Source organism: Eimeria necatrix, genomic scaffold (genome assembly GCF_000499385.1).
Source record: "Eimeria necatrix Houghton genomic scaffold, Enh_scaff256, whole genome shotgun sequence".
In the NCBI taxonomy this organism is placed as follows: Eukaryota; Apicomplexa; class Conoidasida; order Eucoccidiorida; family Eimeriidae; genus Eimeria; species Eimeria necatrix.
The window spans coordinates 1-15,380 of NW_013653123.1; the positions used below are offsets into that span (position 1 = coordinate 1).

The following is a 15,380-nucleotide window of genomic DNA, read 5'->3' on the forward strand; positions in this document are numbered from 1 at the left end:
TTGCAAAGACGTGGGCCAAAAAGTGTTTTAATAACTAAATATAATTAATATTTGCAAATATATGTTCTTTGTTCATTTTTCTGTTATATATATGTATAACGTATATATATATATAATATATATATATATATATATATATGTATATATATATGTTTTTTATATTTAAGTGGGTTTTGTAAATAGTTTTGTTTCATTTCATTTTGTGTGAAATGGGAATCTCGGGAGAAGTTGCAAATGATAATTTGAACGAGAGCGAAACTTCAAATTTGCAAACCATTTCCAGCAGCAGCACGTGTTGTTGCTGCTGTTGCTGCTGCTGTTGCTGCTGCTGCTGCTGCTGCTGCTGCGTGTTGCTGCAGCACGCGATCTGCAAGCATTGTGCCTGCGATTTTCACGCATTTTGCGTGCATTTTGCATGCGTTTTGCATGCTCTTTGCATGCGTTTTGCATGCGTTTTGCATGCGTTTTGCATGCGTTTTGCATGCGATTTGCATGCGTTTTTGTTCTTTATTTTTTAATTTTTCAGGGTTTCGCGAAGAGCTACGTGTCGGACTTGAGGAGGGAAGGAATCAGCAGACCCAGAAAGCTTTCCCGCATGACCAGTTTGGCCGTCAGGCGCCGCACGCGAGTTTTCGGAACTGTAGACACTCTCGTGAGCTTCCAAAATATTCAACTTCAAATTCAAATTCAAATTCAAATTCAAATTCAAATTAAAGTTCAAATTCAAATTTGAATTTAAATTCAAGTTTAAATTCAAATTTAAATTTAAATTCAAATTTAGATTTAGATTTAGATTCAAATTTAAATTTAAATTCAAGTTTGAATTCAAATTCAAATTTAGATTCAGATTCAGGTTCGAATTTAAATTCAAGTTCAAATTCAAATTCAAATTTAAATTCAAATTTAAATTCAAGTTCAAATTCAAATTTAGATTTAGATTCAGATTTAAAGTCGAATTTAAATTCAAGTTCACATTCAAATTTAAATTCAAACTCAAGTTCAAGTTTAGATTCAGATTCAAACTCAAGTTCAAGTTCAAATTCAAATTCGAACTCGAATTCAAATTAAAGTTTAAATTCAAATTTAGATTCAAACTCGAGTTCAACTTCAAGTTTGGATTCAGATTCAAACTCAAGTTCAAATTCAAATTCAAATTCGAAGTTAAATTCAAGTTTAAATTCAAATTCAAATTCAAATTTCGATTTAGATTGAAATTTAAATTCAAATTTAAATTCAAATGTAAATTCAAGTTTAAATCCAAATTCAATTTCAAACTCAAGTTCAAATTCAAGTTTAGATTCAGATTCAGGTTCAGATTCACATTCGAATTTAAATTCAAATTCGAATTTAAATTCAAACTCAAGTTCAAATTTAGATTTAGATTCAGATTCAGATACGAATTCGAATTTAAATTCAAATTCAAGTTCAAATTTAAATTCGTTTAAGTTCAAATTCAAATTCAAATTCAAGTTTAAATTCAAACTTAGATTCAGATTTAAATACAAATTTAAATTTAAATTTGAATTTAAATTTAAATTTAAATTTAAATTCAGATTCGAATTCAAGTTCGAATTCAAATATTATTTTTGGAAATAGAATTCGAAATGCAGTTTGAAAAAAGTTCAAGTGCAAATTGAAAACGCGAATTACAAATCGAATTTGGAGTTGCAAAATTGGAAATGCTAATTTAAAATGCAAATTTGGAGTTGGATTTTAATTTAGAAATGCAAATTGGGAATGCAAATTTGGAATTTAATTTAGAAATGCAGATTTGGAGTTGGAATTTAATTTAAAAATGCAAAATTGGAGTTGGAATTTAATTTAGAAATGCAAATTTGGAATTTAATCTAAAAATGCAAATTGGAAGTGCAGATTTGGAATTTAATTTAGAAATGCAAGTTTGGAGTTGGAATTTAATTTAAAAAAGCAAATTTGGAATTTAATTAAAAATGCAATATTGGAATTTAATTTAGAAGTGCAAATTTGGAGTTGGAATTTAATTTAGAAGTGCAAATTTGAAGTGCAGAATAGAAGAGTCAGCGAAAGTTCAGAAAGGACTTGTGAAGTTTTGGAGTTTAAAAGTCGTCCTAAAAAGCAGCAAAAGTTGCAAATAAAAGTTGCGAATAAAAGCCGCTAAAGCCAGCGAGAAAGTTGCAATAAAAATCCGCAAAAGTTTGCGAAAAAACAAAAAACAAAAAATTGAAAAAGAAGAAAAAAAATTAAAAAAGAAAAAGTTGAAAAAAGAAGAAAAAATGATTTGAAGTGACGGGGGCAGTTCTGCGGGGGGGCGCGTGGCTGGGGTGTACGTACAGCAGGCGCTGAAGGAGTACAGCGCCAAGATCGGAGTGGACTGGAGTTTAGATTTTATTCAATTTGGTCGCGAGAGTTCGCGACCTTTGTTCGAAGTTGGATTCACAATTTTGTCTCCTTTTTGTCTTTCTCCGGACATCAGTCTCAACACAGATGTCCTTTCCAACTTCTTAGACGAAGTCAACAGCGCCTACAAAGAAAATCCTTACCACAACGCACTTCATGGAGCCACTGTTAGTCTTTTATTTATTCATTTTATTTATTTGTTTTATTTTATTTTAATTTTTATCTAAATAAATATGTTTTTTGTTTATTTTCAAGTGCTAAATGAAGTCAACAGCGCCTACAGAGAAAATCCTTACCATAACGCACTTCACGGAGCCACTGTTAGTCTTTTTAATTATTTATTTCATTTTACTTATTTGTTTTTTTTGATTATTTGTTTCGTTTTCAATTTTTTATTTCATTTTTTCAATTAGTTGGCTTTCAGTTATTTCCAATTGTTTATTTCGTTTTCCGCCTTTTTATTCCACTTTCAATTATTTAGTCCATCTTTCAATTATCAATTTCTCTTTGCAATTTTTTATTTCACTTTCCAGTTGTTTATTTTGTTTTCCAATTATTAACTTCATTTTGCAATTCTTTATTTTATTTTCCAATTATTAATTTCATTTTCCGCGATTGTCATTATTATTATTTTTTATTATTATTATTGTTATTATTATTATTATTACTACTATTATTATTATTATTATTATTATTACTTATTTTATATTATTATTATTATTAAAATTATTATTATTAGTTCAATCCTCGTTCTCTTAACTTTTGTTTTGCGCTCCTGCAGGTTTGCCACATGGCCATTTGTCTTCTTGAAATGCTTCGCGTCCGCGAATTGTAAGTTTTAGTTTTCTTTCTTTGGCGAATATTTTGGAATTAATTTATCTTTTAATTCTTTTTGTTTAAATAATATATTTAGAATTGAACTCCACTTTTAGAAGTCTGTCTTTTTTATTTGTGGCTTCTTGCTGATGCTGGGGTGTACGTACAGCTCAGGGGGCTGAGGGCTGGGGGTAATTGCAACTAATTTTGTTCATTTTTTATTCCGAGGTCAATTTTAATTTATTTATTTTATTTTATTTTATTTATTTTTGTTGTTTTCGCGCAGCATGAGCGACTTGGAAGATATTGCCGTTGGAATTGCATCTCTTTGCCACGATGTGGTGAGTGGGAGTTCTGTGGAGTCTTTTTGAAGTGGCGAAATGCTATTTTTTGCATTTAATTGAAAATAAATGTCTAAATGGTTTCACTTTTAACAGAAATTTCATTTTAAATGTATTTGCAAGAAGTGGTTCCACGCCCTTTCAGAACCACAGCCCTGCGCTGCGGTGTACAGACACCTGAGAGCCCACGCAGCATCGCCGCATCGACTCAGTTCACAGTGCCCTCCCAAACCCCAAAACCTAAACCCTAAACCCTAAACCCTAAACCCTAGGGAATATATCTCGAAAAGGCCTTAATTGCGTGCGAAGAGTTGAATTATTCTCCGCTTTTGGCGCTTTCGAGTTCGAACTCACGCGGCCTGCACTGCGGAGTGCTGCTGCTGCTGCTGCTGCTACTGCTGCTGCTGCTGCTGCTGCTGCTGCTGCTGCAGGGCCACCCCGGGAGATGCCACAAATGCTAATTTATGCCACAAATGCTAATTTATGCCACAAATGCTAATTTATGCCACAAATGCCAATTTATGCCACAAGTATTAAGTGTTAATTTATGCCACAAATGCTAATTTATGCCACAAGTGCTAAGTGTTAATTTATGCCACAAGTGTTAATTTATGCCACAAGTGTTAATTTATGCCACAAATGCTAATTTATGCCACAAATGTTAATTTATGCCACAAATGCTAATTATGCCACAAGTGCTAATTTATGCCACAAATGCTAATTTATGCCACAAGTGTTAATTTATGCCACAAATGCCACATTTAAATGCATTAGTGCTGCAGTTTTGTTTAAATGCCACAGCTGCTGAGTTCAAATGCCCTGATTGTACCTTCATATGAAAATACTAAATAAGAAAAATAATTAATTGCTTCGAAAAATGGTATCAGTGCCGCAGTTTTGTTTTCTAAATGCCACAGCTGCTAAGTTCAAATGCCCTGATGCCACAGAGTTTTGTTTTCTAAATGCCACAAATGCTAAATTTAAATGCATTAATGCCACGAAGTTTTACTTTCTAAATGCCACAAGTGCTGATGCCACAGTTTTGTATTCTAAATGCCACAAATGCTAAATTTAAATGCATTTATGCCACGAAGTTTTACTTTCTAAATGCACTAATGCCGCGAAGTTTTATACTTTTAAAATGCACAAATGCCACGAATTTTAAGCTGCAGATTCGAATAAATAATAAATGCCACAAATACAAAATGCAAAATGCAAAAATGCCACAAGTGTTTAAATTCGAAAAGCAAAAATGCCACAAATTTTAAATTCGAAGTGGCAGTTTGGGCAGCAGCAGTTCTTTTCAGTTTCACATGAGCTGTAGGGCTAGACTTTGGAGTTTTGGATAATATATTTAACAATAATGTGGCAGGAATGGCATTAATAGAATGGCATTAGTGTCAGTGCTAAATAAAAAGCTGGAAAAAAACAATAAGAAGCATTTAAGTGAGCAGATCGTGGGGACTCTCTTGCGGGCCAAGTGAACTGGGGTGTACAGACACCTGGGAAGCGAATGAGCCACTCGGGTTTTTTTTGTTTTTTGTTTTTTAATTCTTTCTTTCTCAGGCCTCAGTGCAACATTCTGGAGAAGGCGACGGACTGCGCTTACCGCGCAGTTCGGAAGTACATAATTGAGTGGATTTTATCGACAGATATGAAAATGCACTTCGACCACATTAGTGCTTTTCGAACCAAAAGAATCAACGGAGAATTCAACATTGCCAGCAACGAAGAAGACAGAACGTGGGCCTTATTAGCCTCAGTTCTTGCTGCAAGCTCCGAATACGGAAAGGTTTAAAGTTCTTAATTTGCATTTAATCAGTTTCATTAAACTGCAGCTTCTTAGCTCTGAAGAAGTCCCTTCATTGCATATATTTGAAGTGTATGTACAGCTCCACCGCTCTCGAGGTTTCTGAAGTTTTCCAGCCAGAAAAGAAATACAAATGAAGTGCATTTAAATATATATTATATATATATATAAATATATATATAATATATATAATATATTTACATTTATATAAATATATATATATATAATAGCAAATATCCACAGAATGAGTGCAGTGTACAGAAAAGGCTTATTTCCGCATTTCTATCTGCATGCAGTGGCATCCAGGAGGCAGACCAACACGTTGTGCAAGTGGAGCTGCATGCATGCAGAGTTTGAATTAATTAATTAATTTTATTTTTAATTTTTAATTTTAAATTTATTTTCTTTTTTATTTTCTTTTGTTTCACTTCAGCCGCGTCATCTCCATGTGCGTCAAAGCGGCGGACTTGGGCCACGCCGCCACTTCTTGGGAACAGCACGAGGAATGGTGCAGACGCGTGGTGACAGAGTTTTATGACCAAGTGAGATTTGGTGGATTTATTTGACAAAAACTACAAAATATTCACAAAGATTGCAAAAAAATGGACAAAGATTGCAAAAAATCGACAAAGATTGCAGGAAATTGACAAAGATTTTATAAAATTGTCAAAGATTGCAAAAAGTTGGAAAAGATTTTATAAAATTGACAAGAATTGCAAAAAACTGTCAAAAATTACAAAATGTTGGCGAAGACTGCAATTGCCAATTGCACAAACTTGCTCATTGCTGCAGTGGCTGCTGCAGCAGGCTGCAGCCTGCTGCAGTTGCTGCTGCAGCCTGCTGCAGTTGCTGCTGCAGCCTGCTGCAGTTGCTGCTGCAGCCTGCTGCAGCCTGCTGCAGTGCCTGCTGCAGCCTGCTGCTGCCTGCTGAGCACTGCAGCCTGCTGCAGTGCCTGCTGCAGCCTGCTGCAGTGCCTGCTGCAGCCTGCTGCAGTGCCTGCTGCAGCCTGCTGCAGCGGCTGCTGCAGCGTGCTGCAGCAACGTGGCAGCAGCAGGACTTGGTGGTGTTTTGTGTTTTGTTTTTAGGGGGACGAAGAGGAGCGTCTGGGGCTTCCGAAGTCCTTTCTCTGCGACCGTTCGCTGCATGAGAAGGAATTTGTGTCTTCTCAAATTGGTTTTATCAACTTCGTCGTGAAAGTGAGTTTTTTTTGGTTTTTATTCCTTTTTGGCGCTTTAAGTGCACAAATAGTTTTTATTTTTGTTTAAATAGATGTTCTTTTTGTGTTCAACAGCTGCATGCATCTGTTTAGGTGGAAGAAAATGCACAAATATTTATTATTTTTGTCTAAATAGATGTTCTTTTATGTATTCCTGCTGCTGCTGCCACATCCAGATGCAGCGCAAACTGAATGTGCACAAGTCGGGTTGCTGTGATCAGCTCTGTTGCGCTGCAGCAGCGTGGTTTCGAATAGAAGGGATAAATCCTGAATTAAAAATGAATTTAAATGTAAAATAATGTTTTAATTTTGAATTAAAAAGGGATTTAAATGTCCAGGGAGGGGAAGGGTGGCTGTGCTGCTGCAGCCGCTGTACGATGAACTGAAGTCGATGGACGAAACGCTGCAGCTGTCGAAGCGGCAAGAACTCGCGCACATTTGCGTCGCCAACATCGAGGCGAACGCCGCACACTGGCAAAGAGGACAAAAGGAAATTTAGAAATAGTTTTGAGAGGACAAAAAGAAATTTAGAAATAGTTTTCGAGAGAAAGCGCGGCAAAAAGTGCTCGCGGAGGGGCCGTGTCAGTGGACTCCGCAGCCTCCAGGCTGCATGCAACTCCCTCCGCCGACGAATAAAGCACAACTTGCTTTTTATTTCCTCTATTCCGACTCAATCTGCTAATCTGAACTGCTTGTTGGCTTCTAGACGCGAATTTCGTGTCGACTTCACCCCCTAATGCATGTTCTTCCGTTTATATGCCTTGGCATTTGTGTGCGGATGTGACACAAGGAAAGCTCGCAGGATTAGTATTTGCGCAAAGTTAAATGCACAAAGAACATTTAAATGAACTCCTCAGCATGTCGTTTAAACGATTCATTAGGACAGTCAGACGGCTGCAAAGTTCCCCACGAAAAAGTGGAGGAGGCGTTTTGCGGTGGAAAGATTTTCACCTTCAAAAAGCTGCCAATGCCGAACTACGCAACTATTTTGAATGTTTATTTCCTGACAACAAAACGCAACTCAGCTGCTTCTGCACAACTCGCATGCGTTCGGATTTAAAGTAGAAAAGTGCAAATGCACAACAAGACGCATGCATGCACATGCAGCTGCACATTACAGACTCAGAGCATAAAAGCAAATGGACAGGCACTCGCACATCTACGAAGAAGATCTGTTCTACCAAACATGGTCTCCGAGTTTGTTCAGTGTTCTGCTACTTAGCGCCAGATGAGCTGAAGTTTCTGAACTAAATGAATAAAGTGGGAAACAGGCTTGGCATGTAGTTATATGTATGGTCATGTGGAATCACAACGAAGAGTGATTTGCGTTTCCTTGAATTCCTTACCCGTGCCTTCTGCCACAACTCGTGAGCAGCCTCTGCATATTCTTCTCTTTTTTCGCTCGCAATATCATCTCCTGCGCCGGAGAACCAGCAGCAGCAACGCGCGCAGTGTCAGCAGCATCACCTTATTATCAGCAGCACTGCAGCAACAACTCTTTACTAGCAGCAGCACTGCAGCAACAACTCTTTACTAGCAGCAGCACTGCAGCAATAATTCCTTTATTATCAGCAGCACTGAGAGGAACACTGTGGCTGGACGCCGCTAGAGAAAAAACCACAACAGCCTTGTGATCGCTTTCGCGCTGCTGCTGCTGCTGCTGCTGCTGCTGCTGCTGCTTCTGCCGTACGTTTCTCTCCCGCCAGCAGCTGCAGCAGCACAGCGCCTCTGCAGATGTTATCCACCTCCTCTAAAAGATTGAGTCTGGGATCACTGAGTAGTTCCGCTGCCCTGAGCCGCACCACCCCCGCAGCCTGAATTCACAAAATGCTGCACTTTTCGAAAATAGCCTCGCTTCTAGCGAGAATAAATCCAAAATTAAGGCTTACTTGGCGACATAGTCAGCTGCATCAATGAATTTCTCTCTGTCTTTCACGCTTTCCTGCACGTAGAGCGCGTACTGAACTGCCCGGCCAAAGTTCGGCGGGCTCACCGCCGCTGCCTTCTGCAGTCATAACCAACCAGGCATCCAAAGTTCCTTTAAAATATTATTTACTAAAGGCGCTTATCCAGCTGCAGTCATGCAGCTAGTAGTAACTTCCCCCATGAGATCCACCTGTGTGAAAAAAGAAACAGGGCTGGAGGCTCACTTGGTAGTACTTCAGTGCTGCCTGAGGCTTGCGCAAGTTGAAGTCGAGGTATAGGGCGTACTGCTCCATTGTCTCGGTGTCGCTGAAGTTCTCCACAGCCATAGAATGAAGAAGTGTTCCCACCTGGCGCGGCGGCAGCAGCAACAGCAGCAAAGCCGACGCAGCTGGTTTTGGCTGGTGACTACAGAGCGGCAAGCGAAGTACAACTGCTGATTTATCTATTCGAGAAACAAATTGATGGCAATTAAATGCAGACTAAGATACTTCTTGAAGGCCGTGGCGCTCCAACATGCGCAGACCTAGACCAGCAATGTTAGCTCCACAGTGAGGATCCGTTCTGAGTGCAATCACAGGCCTACAAAGCTACACAGTGAACCTTCGCTTTTAATTCCTTTATTGAAGCTCAAAACGCAAAATAGTCGCCCCCGAAAGCGAAAGGAATACCGCTGCAGAGGAGAGCGCAGCACCTACAATTTGCAACGTTCTATGAAGGGCTGCCAGCTCGATTTCTCCATTATCTGGAGGAACGGATGCAACACGCAGCAGCAGAACCAACTGCAGGCCATTTTCAAATCAGCTTTTGCCCTTGCTAATGTTTACATTAGCCACGCAGGAAAGAGAAGCTGCAGTTGTAGCTCCAGCTGCTGCAGCAAGGGCAGCAGATGGATAAGTAATTACAGCAATACTCAGCTGCACAGCGGGGTTTCCCGCCCTTTTAGGACTTATTCAGAATCCCCTAAGTTACTCCCTTCTTACCTTATTTTTCCAGTCAAATGATTTATATTCTTTTGTTCTGCCCTCAATGGCTGCAGCCTGGTGGTCTAGAGAGAGCACATCAAGCCTTTTAAGAACGGAGAAGACCTCATTGGCGTAGACGAGCTTAAAGAAAGGATTATTGTCAAATAAAGTGCGAAAGCAAAAGCGTTGCTCAACTGAAACACCAGCTGGGCACTTGAAATCAAACTCGTCTATTTTGTTGGCCACATCGAAGACAGAAGTTGGGGCGTTAGGAGGCGCTGTGAAGTGCACAAGCAGAAAGGATACTCAGTTTCCATTATTTATTTAATTAATTATGTTATTCGAGCGATGGGTGCTCGGAAGGAACATCGCTGTTGATAAATGCTCACAAAGGGCCATCTCTGGTGGTCCAAACATCTGCACGGCACAGTTCCGCGGAATAAATCCGATCTAAAGGTAAAGCAGTATTAAAATTTGTTTTCAAGAGTTTCATTATTCCAGTGTGAGTGTCGTTCGGCCCGCGAAACATCTAAACGCAGCGAGGCGTCAACTGCAACTATGCTAGGGTCACTGCCACTGTGGTTTGAGTCACTGGACTTCACTTTGACTTCGCTGTCAGTACCTGCGCATCTGAAGCTGCTTTGAACAATGTAGTCCGTTCTGTAGAGATCTCGCAGTAGCTGATTGTAAAGAGCCATCGGTGGGCATGCAGCCGACCCATAGGCAAACTGCACCTGCAGAAATGGAAGCAAATGTTGCCTTGCGGCGCATCAGTTCGGTGCATTGTGAAGATTTACGGAAGACAAATGAAGATCAACTCTCCACCCAGTTTATGACAAGGCACAAACTCGATGGAACTCTAGAAGATCTAAAGAAGAAACAAAACGAGGCTCAAAACACCACTTCCAAGCATTGCGAAGCTCCACAAAGGACGAAAATGAAGATTAGCTGTCCTCCTACTTTTAAACGTGCCTACGCTCGACAAAACTCTAGAGGAAAACCGAAGTGTCATGCACTGCGAAGCTCCACAAGAACGACCAAAGTGAAGATCAATTGTCTATCCATTTTATGGAAATGACTAAGCTCGACGAAACTCTTGAAGATTTAAAGAAAAAACAAACCGAGGTTCAAACAGCCTTACTCGACGCCGTATTCCAACGTTTTCATACTGCGGGTGAATGACAGTGCGGAGAAAAGGGATGGCGGCGCGAAGAGACGCCGATGTTGTCATGTCGGCCAAGATCCCCGACTCAGGTGGCACATTCTTTTCCCTGCAGGCCAAGGGGTGCAGATTAAATCATGATGCATGCATGGCAGTTAGATGCATTTTGAAACTGCGAAAAAAATAAGGACATTCCTACTTCGGTGCAAAAAGATGCGGTCTTACAGCCAAGCGAAGAGGCGCTGCTTGCTGGGGCTGTTGGCGTTCTCCAGGGCGGGAAAGGGAGTAAGCATCTCATTCAGAGGCAATTTTATGTAGTATGGCAGGACAGAAAGACAAATTAAAATGCAGAGTGCTGCAAATTTTAGCAGCCTCTGCACACGTTTTCCAACGGCTCTACTCAGCGCCGCATACAGCCTGTCAGAAACAAACGCATATCCCTTTCCTCTATATTTGCAAAAGTGCACAGCCACACCCGTGTATTTCGCGCTAAGCTGCCCCCAGAACTCAGTAAAGCTGAAGTGCTGCGCTAGCTGCAGCGCTTCAAGAAATGCAAAACGCATGCATAATCGTTCTCACACACCCCAGCGCTGATAGCAGTCGTCGGCCACAATTTCCCCAAAACGCCTTTGAAGCACACAGGGAGGCGAAGACGCAGAGAAGTGGCAGTGCCAAGATGCGCAATCTTGCTATAAGCAGCATCAATGCTGTAAAGAAGAAAGCCTTCAGGGAAAACGAACACAATGGCAAAACAAAACAGGCGCGTGAGGCAGACACTCTCGAAACATAAACGAAATTAAGGCTCATACTGTTTCTGTAGATGCGCTTGATTATACTTGAAGAAACAGGTAGCATAATCCGGGAGAGAGGGCGCCGATCAGTTGTTCATCAGATGCTGATCCACGCGTGGTTGGTCTTTCGGGTTCAGCCGGCTTGTCAGCCTCCACTGGCTTGGCCTGTTCAGAAACAAAGCTTTTGAAACGTTGCACCCTTAAGCTCTGAATTGTAGACATAAAAGCCACAAACCAGTTCGATATTAGACAAGATACGTTAAGGAACCACTCCGTCTTCCCTCAGTGCACTTACGGGCTTCCTCATCCTCACATCTCCCCCAATCATCGCCATCAGCTTCTGGCGTTCCCTGGAAATTGCGTCTTGTCTACTCTCTTCCTCTCTGTGCCAAAAGTAACATCAATTCGTACGAAAATTTGTAGTTAGTATTCATCCGCTTCCAAGGTGGTGTCTTAGTTTTTTTGTGGCGCCGAGTAAGGCTTACGGGCTGACGGCATTTTTGCGATTTTCCTTTACGTCTGGAGAAGGGACCAGTCCTTCGTCAAATAACATAAACAAATCCCAGTTTTTGCACGACAAAACGTGCACCAGAAATATTTCCCTGGAAAGAAAGAGGAACGCGGCCACAGCCATGAGGGCCGCCACAACCAGCACGCCAGAGGACCTAATATGTTGCAGCAGCGTCGCATTTAGCGGCAGAAATTCCTAAACACAAAGTGACAAGAGCATTTAGCGCACTATTCAACTACTTGTGCCTGCATTGGGACTCTGCTGACAGTCACTGTCCTCAAAAGCAAGCAAGCAAACAGTGTGCGGGCAAAACTGCTTACTGTGTGCCCCAGGATGTAAATGCTGCTGTCAAACGTATCTTTGGAAAAGCCCAGGTGGTACATCAAAAGGCTGAAAACGTGCGCGTCGTCCTTTTCGAAGCTGAGTGCGCAAGGACATAGCAACTGGTGGCATGAGAAGGCACAGCGCTGACACAAGGCACAAGTTCGAGTCGACAGGGCGACCGTCAGCCGAAATGGGTCTTCTCTAACAGGTTTAGTTGTCTGGATGGAGTATTTCGCTATGAATTCTTGGCGAAGTAGCTCAGGGTTCTCAGCTGAGCCTTCCTTTTCACTTGGAGACCTCGTGTCAATAAGCTCACGGCAACAGTGCGCAGCGGATCAAACAACATAGTCCCACAGCCACAACGCCTCTCCAAAAGTCCACAGCGAACAACCACCCTACGAATGGCCTGGGATTTGCCGTATGCCGCGGAAACAGCCAAAGGCTCACGAAGACCGAAAGTGTGACGTGAGGGAAAAACGAAAACGCCTGCGCGCAATGCAATGACGAGAAAGCAGCAGGCGCCACAGTCCTACGTCTCCATTGCTCTCATCCAACACAGGAAATAGACTTTGGGGGCTCCCATTCGAGTTGTGCAGCATTGATCTTGATGCCTTCTTAACATTTCCCATTCCTGTCTGGCAAATGTGAGCTCACGAGGTATTTTGAAGCGAACATGAAAGCGAAGACAAAGGCAAGAGCGACCATGTAAAACGCTGCTATGCGTCTTATCACGATTGAAACAGGATAGCCAAGAAGGCACATGCCGAATAGGGCCGAAATCTGCAAGCAAAAGAACCATCTTCGAATTTTTTGCAAATTTGGATGGTGCTAGGAGCTCTCTCAAAGCAAGGACTTTAAACAGCAGTGGACTTTTATTGCCCAAAGAAGCTGACCTGAGTCGTCAAAATAAAAACGCCAAACTGCCAGGAGAACAACAAGCCAGTCGCAGTCAAAATAGCAGTAATCAAAGGACCAAATATCTGCGGGCACCCACAAAGAAGTCAAACTGGCTCACAAGCAGGAATGAGCAATGGAAGAAGACAGTTAAAGCTAAAATAGAATGCAAGAGAGCTGCGGGCTTGGCAGGGCTGCACCGAGGCTTCCAAAGTTCTAATTCTTGAGACTTTGTAGTGCATTTTGTGTCAAGCATGCGACCTGCTAACTACGGCCTACTTTCGATTGATCACGGAAACGCATGTGCCGCTGCAACATTACGTAAATGGCGATGACATTAAGCCAGAGAAAGGGAAGTCCCCAATGTTCCCTCAGTGTCAATGCTGCATGTAAACACCAAACCAACAGCCAAAGAGTAAATAAAATCATTTGGCATGCATTATTTAGCAGCTAGTAGCTGTGCCCGTGTTCTGTAACTATACAGTCCAGTTGCTGCAGCAGCGCGAAGCAGGCAGAGCAGTACCGTCAGTTCTCAGAATGAGCCGATGGTAGAAATTGCCCAGAAAGAAACCGAAGCAGCAAATGCCGCACAGCACACTAGACCCTGCGAATGCGGGACTCAGAAGCAAATCAAAATGATCTTAGGACTAATAGCATGTCAGAAAAAAACAACTAAGTTGTTTCGCATTCTCTCCCACAGCCCACCCAAATAGGCAGCCAACACGCAGAAGCAAGCCACGCCGAACCCTTGGAAGCAGAAACCTGAATCGAACGGACAAGAAAAAGAACGAAGTAAAAGCACTTTTGCAAGCATCACCGGACGCAAACACAAGTTTGCACCATAAAATGCTTTCATTTAACAGATAAATAAGAGAAAACTATATAAACTGGCTCGAGTTGGACTGGTTTAAGGGCCCCAACGCACTGCATGCGGCGTAAAAGTTGAAAGGCGTTCTCACAAACAGCGGCAATGCGGACCCCAAGAGCCAGCGGAGGCCGCGGTAGGCGAAGCCGAGCACCAGTTCTGAATATAAACATCCAGTAAAGTGACTAAGAACAAAACTGGGTGCAGCCGTGAAGCGGTGACCTCAACAAATATAACTTAGTGACGAGAGGGTTAGTTTATAAAGTTCCATCCAAGAGGACTTTGATAAGGCGTTTCGTGAAGAGTCTAACTGAATTGTGATCAGGCACTTCGCAAAAAGTCGCTGTTCACCTGGGTAGATGTTGAAGCGCTCGAGTGCATTTATGACGTCGGGATGTTCAGACCGGTTGTCGTGCCTGCAAAAAGATTATCACAAATGGAAAGCGAAACAAAAGGTCGAAAATGGTGGAGACAAATTGCATAATTCAATACAGAAATTAAAAGTGCGTGGAAAACGGTGCGTATCTTACAGCAGCGACTCCAGCGCCTTGAACCAGGAAGGCGCGCGCACAACGTCCAGGTAGAAGGAATAATACAGTGCATTCTGAAGGAGGAAAGCAGTTGGAAAATATGCAGAAGTCGGGAAAATCTATTCTCTGAGCGTTCTGGGAACTATTTGAATGGACTATGTGCTTGCAACATGCAGAAATCCCGGAAAAGTGATGGCAAAACGGACTTCAGAAAAGAGCGTCAGCGGCTGCTCTGCTTCATCCATGTCGAAGGTCAGCCGATATCGCCGAAATAGAAAAAGAGTAATGAAAGCCCTAAATATGCGCAGACGCAAAACCATGAACAACAATTCGGAGACAGTCAAAAGCTACAGGCCACTGAGTGATGTGGTCTCAATTCGTTTGTACGCGTGGCATCAGTTGTTGGGAAATGCAGAAGTTTGCTGCTCACCATAGTAATGCACCGAGGCAAAAAGCAGCCTTTAATCCTAGCGGATTCGCGTGAAGGGAGGCCAGGCGCTTTGCGGCCGCCATCTGTCTTGAGTCTTTCTGTTGCTTCTTTCCTCGGTAAGTAGCCACGTCGCTTTGCTGAGCTCCATTGGCAAGATCCATCGGCTGGTGAAGCCACCACGGAAAATGCTAGCTAGAAGTTTGAAAACTGTCAGAAAAGGAATGATTTCAACTCATACGACGCAGCTGTCCTTGGGAAACGCTCTCAGTCGGCTGCACTGTCCCGCAAAGCGCAGCTGCGTTCCCAGTGTATGCAACCCCTTCAAGCGCAGCTCACCAAGCTGAAAATTTGAATATTAAGTGAGTCTGTCTAAATGAAACAAAGGGATCTGTGCCGTAAAGTCGCTATTTTCGTGGGCGACGGACA

The 15,380-nt window shown here is 41.9% G+C and overlaps 2 protein-coding genes across 2 annotated transcripts; one reads left to right on the forward strand and one right to left on the reverse strand.

The window, feature by feature from the left end:
• Positions 1 to 4,785: 4,785 nt before the first annotated feature.
• On the forward strand, positions 4,786 to 7,058 carry ENH_00035150 (3',5'-cyclic phosphodiesterase, putative; the record flags this gene model as incomplete). The annotated part of the gene is made up of 5 exons (XM_013580383.1): positions 4,786 to 4,853; positions 5,100 to 5,276; positions 5,777 to 5,885; positions 6,429 to 6,539; positions 6,927 to 7,058. 5 exons carry the CDS (start codon positions 4,786 to 4,788, stop codon positions 7,056 to 7,058), a joined length of 597 nt encoding a protein of 198 aa, XP_013435837.1.
• A 387-nt stretch (positions 7,059 to 7,445) lies between these two features.
• On the reverse strand, positions 7,446 to 15,115 carry ENH_00035160 (hypothetical protein, conserved; the record flags this gene model as incomplete). The annotated part of the gene is made up of 21 exons (XM_013580384.1): positions 7,446 to 7,562; positions 7,906 to 7,976; positions 8,178 to 8,350; positions 8,449 to 8,564; positions 8,710 to 8,791; positions 9,181 to 9,227; positions 9,466 to 9,725; positions 10,070 to 10,181; positions 10,589 to 10,718; positions 11,193 to 11,332; positions 11,446 to 11,565; positions 11,696 to 11,783; positions 11,886 to 12,106; positions 12,232 to 12,331; positions 12,552 to 12,721; positions 12,890 to 13,015; positions 13,409 to 13,512; positions 14,346 to 14,410; positions 14,525 to 14,598; positions 14,731 to 14,818; positions 14,955 to 15,115. The coding sequence occupies 21 exons, from the start codon at positions 15,113 to 15,115 to the stop codon at positions 7,446 to 7,448; spliced, it is 2,565 nt and encodes an 854-aa protein (XP_013435838.1).
• Positions 15,116 to 15,380: the final 265 nt, after the last annotated feature.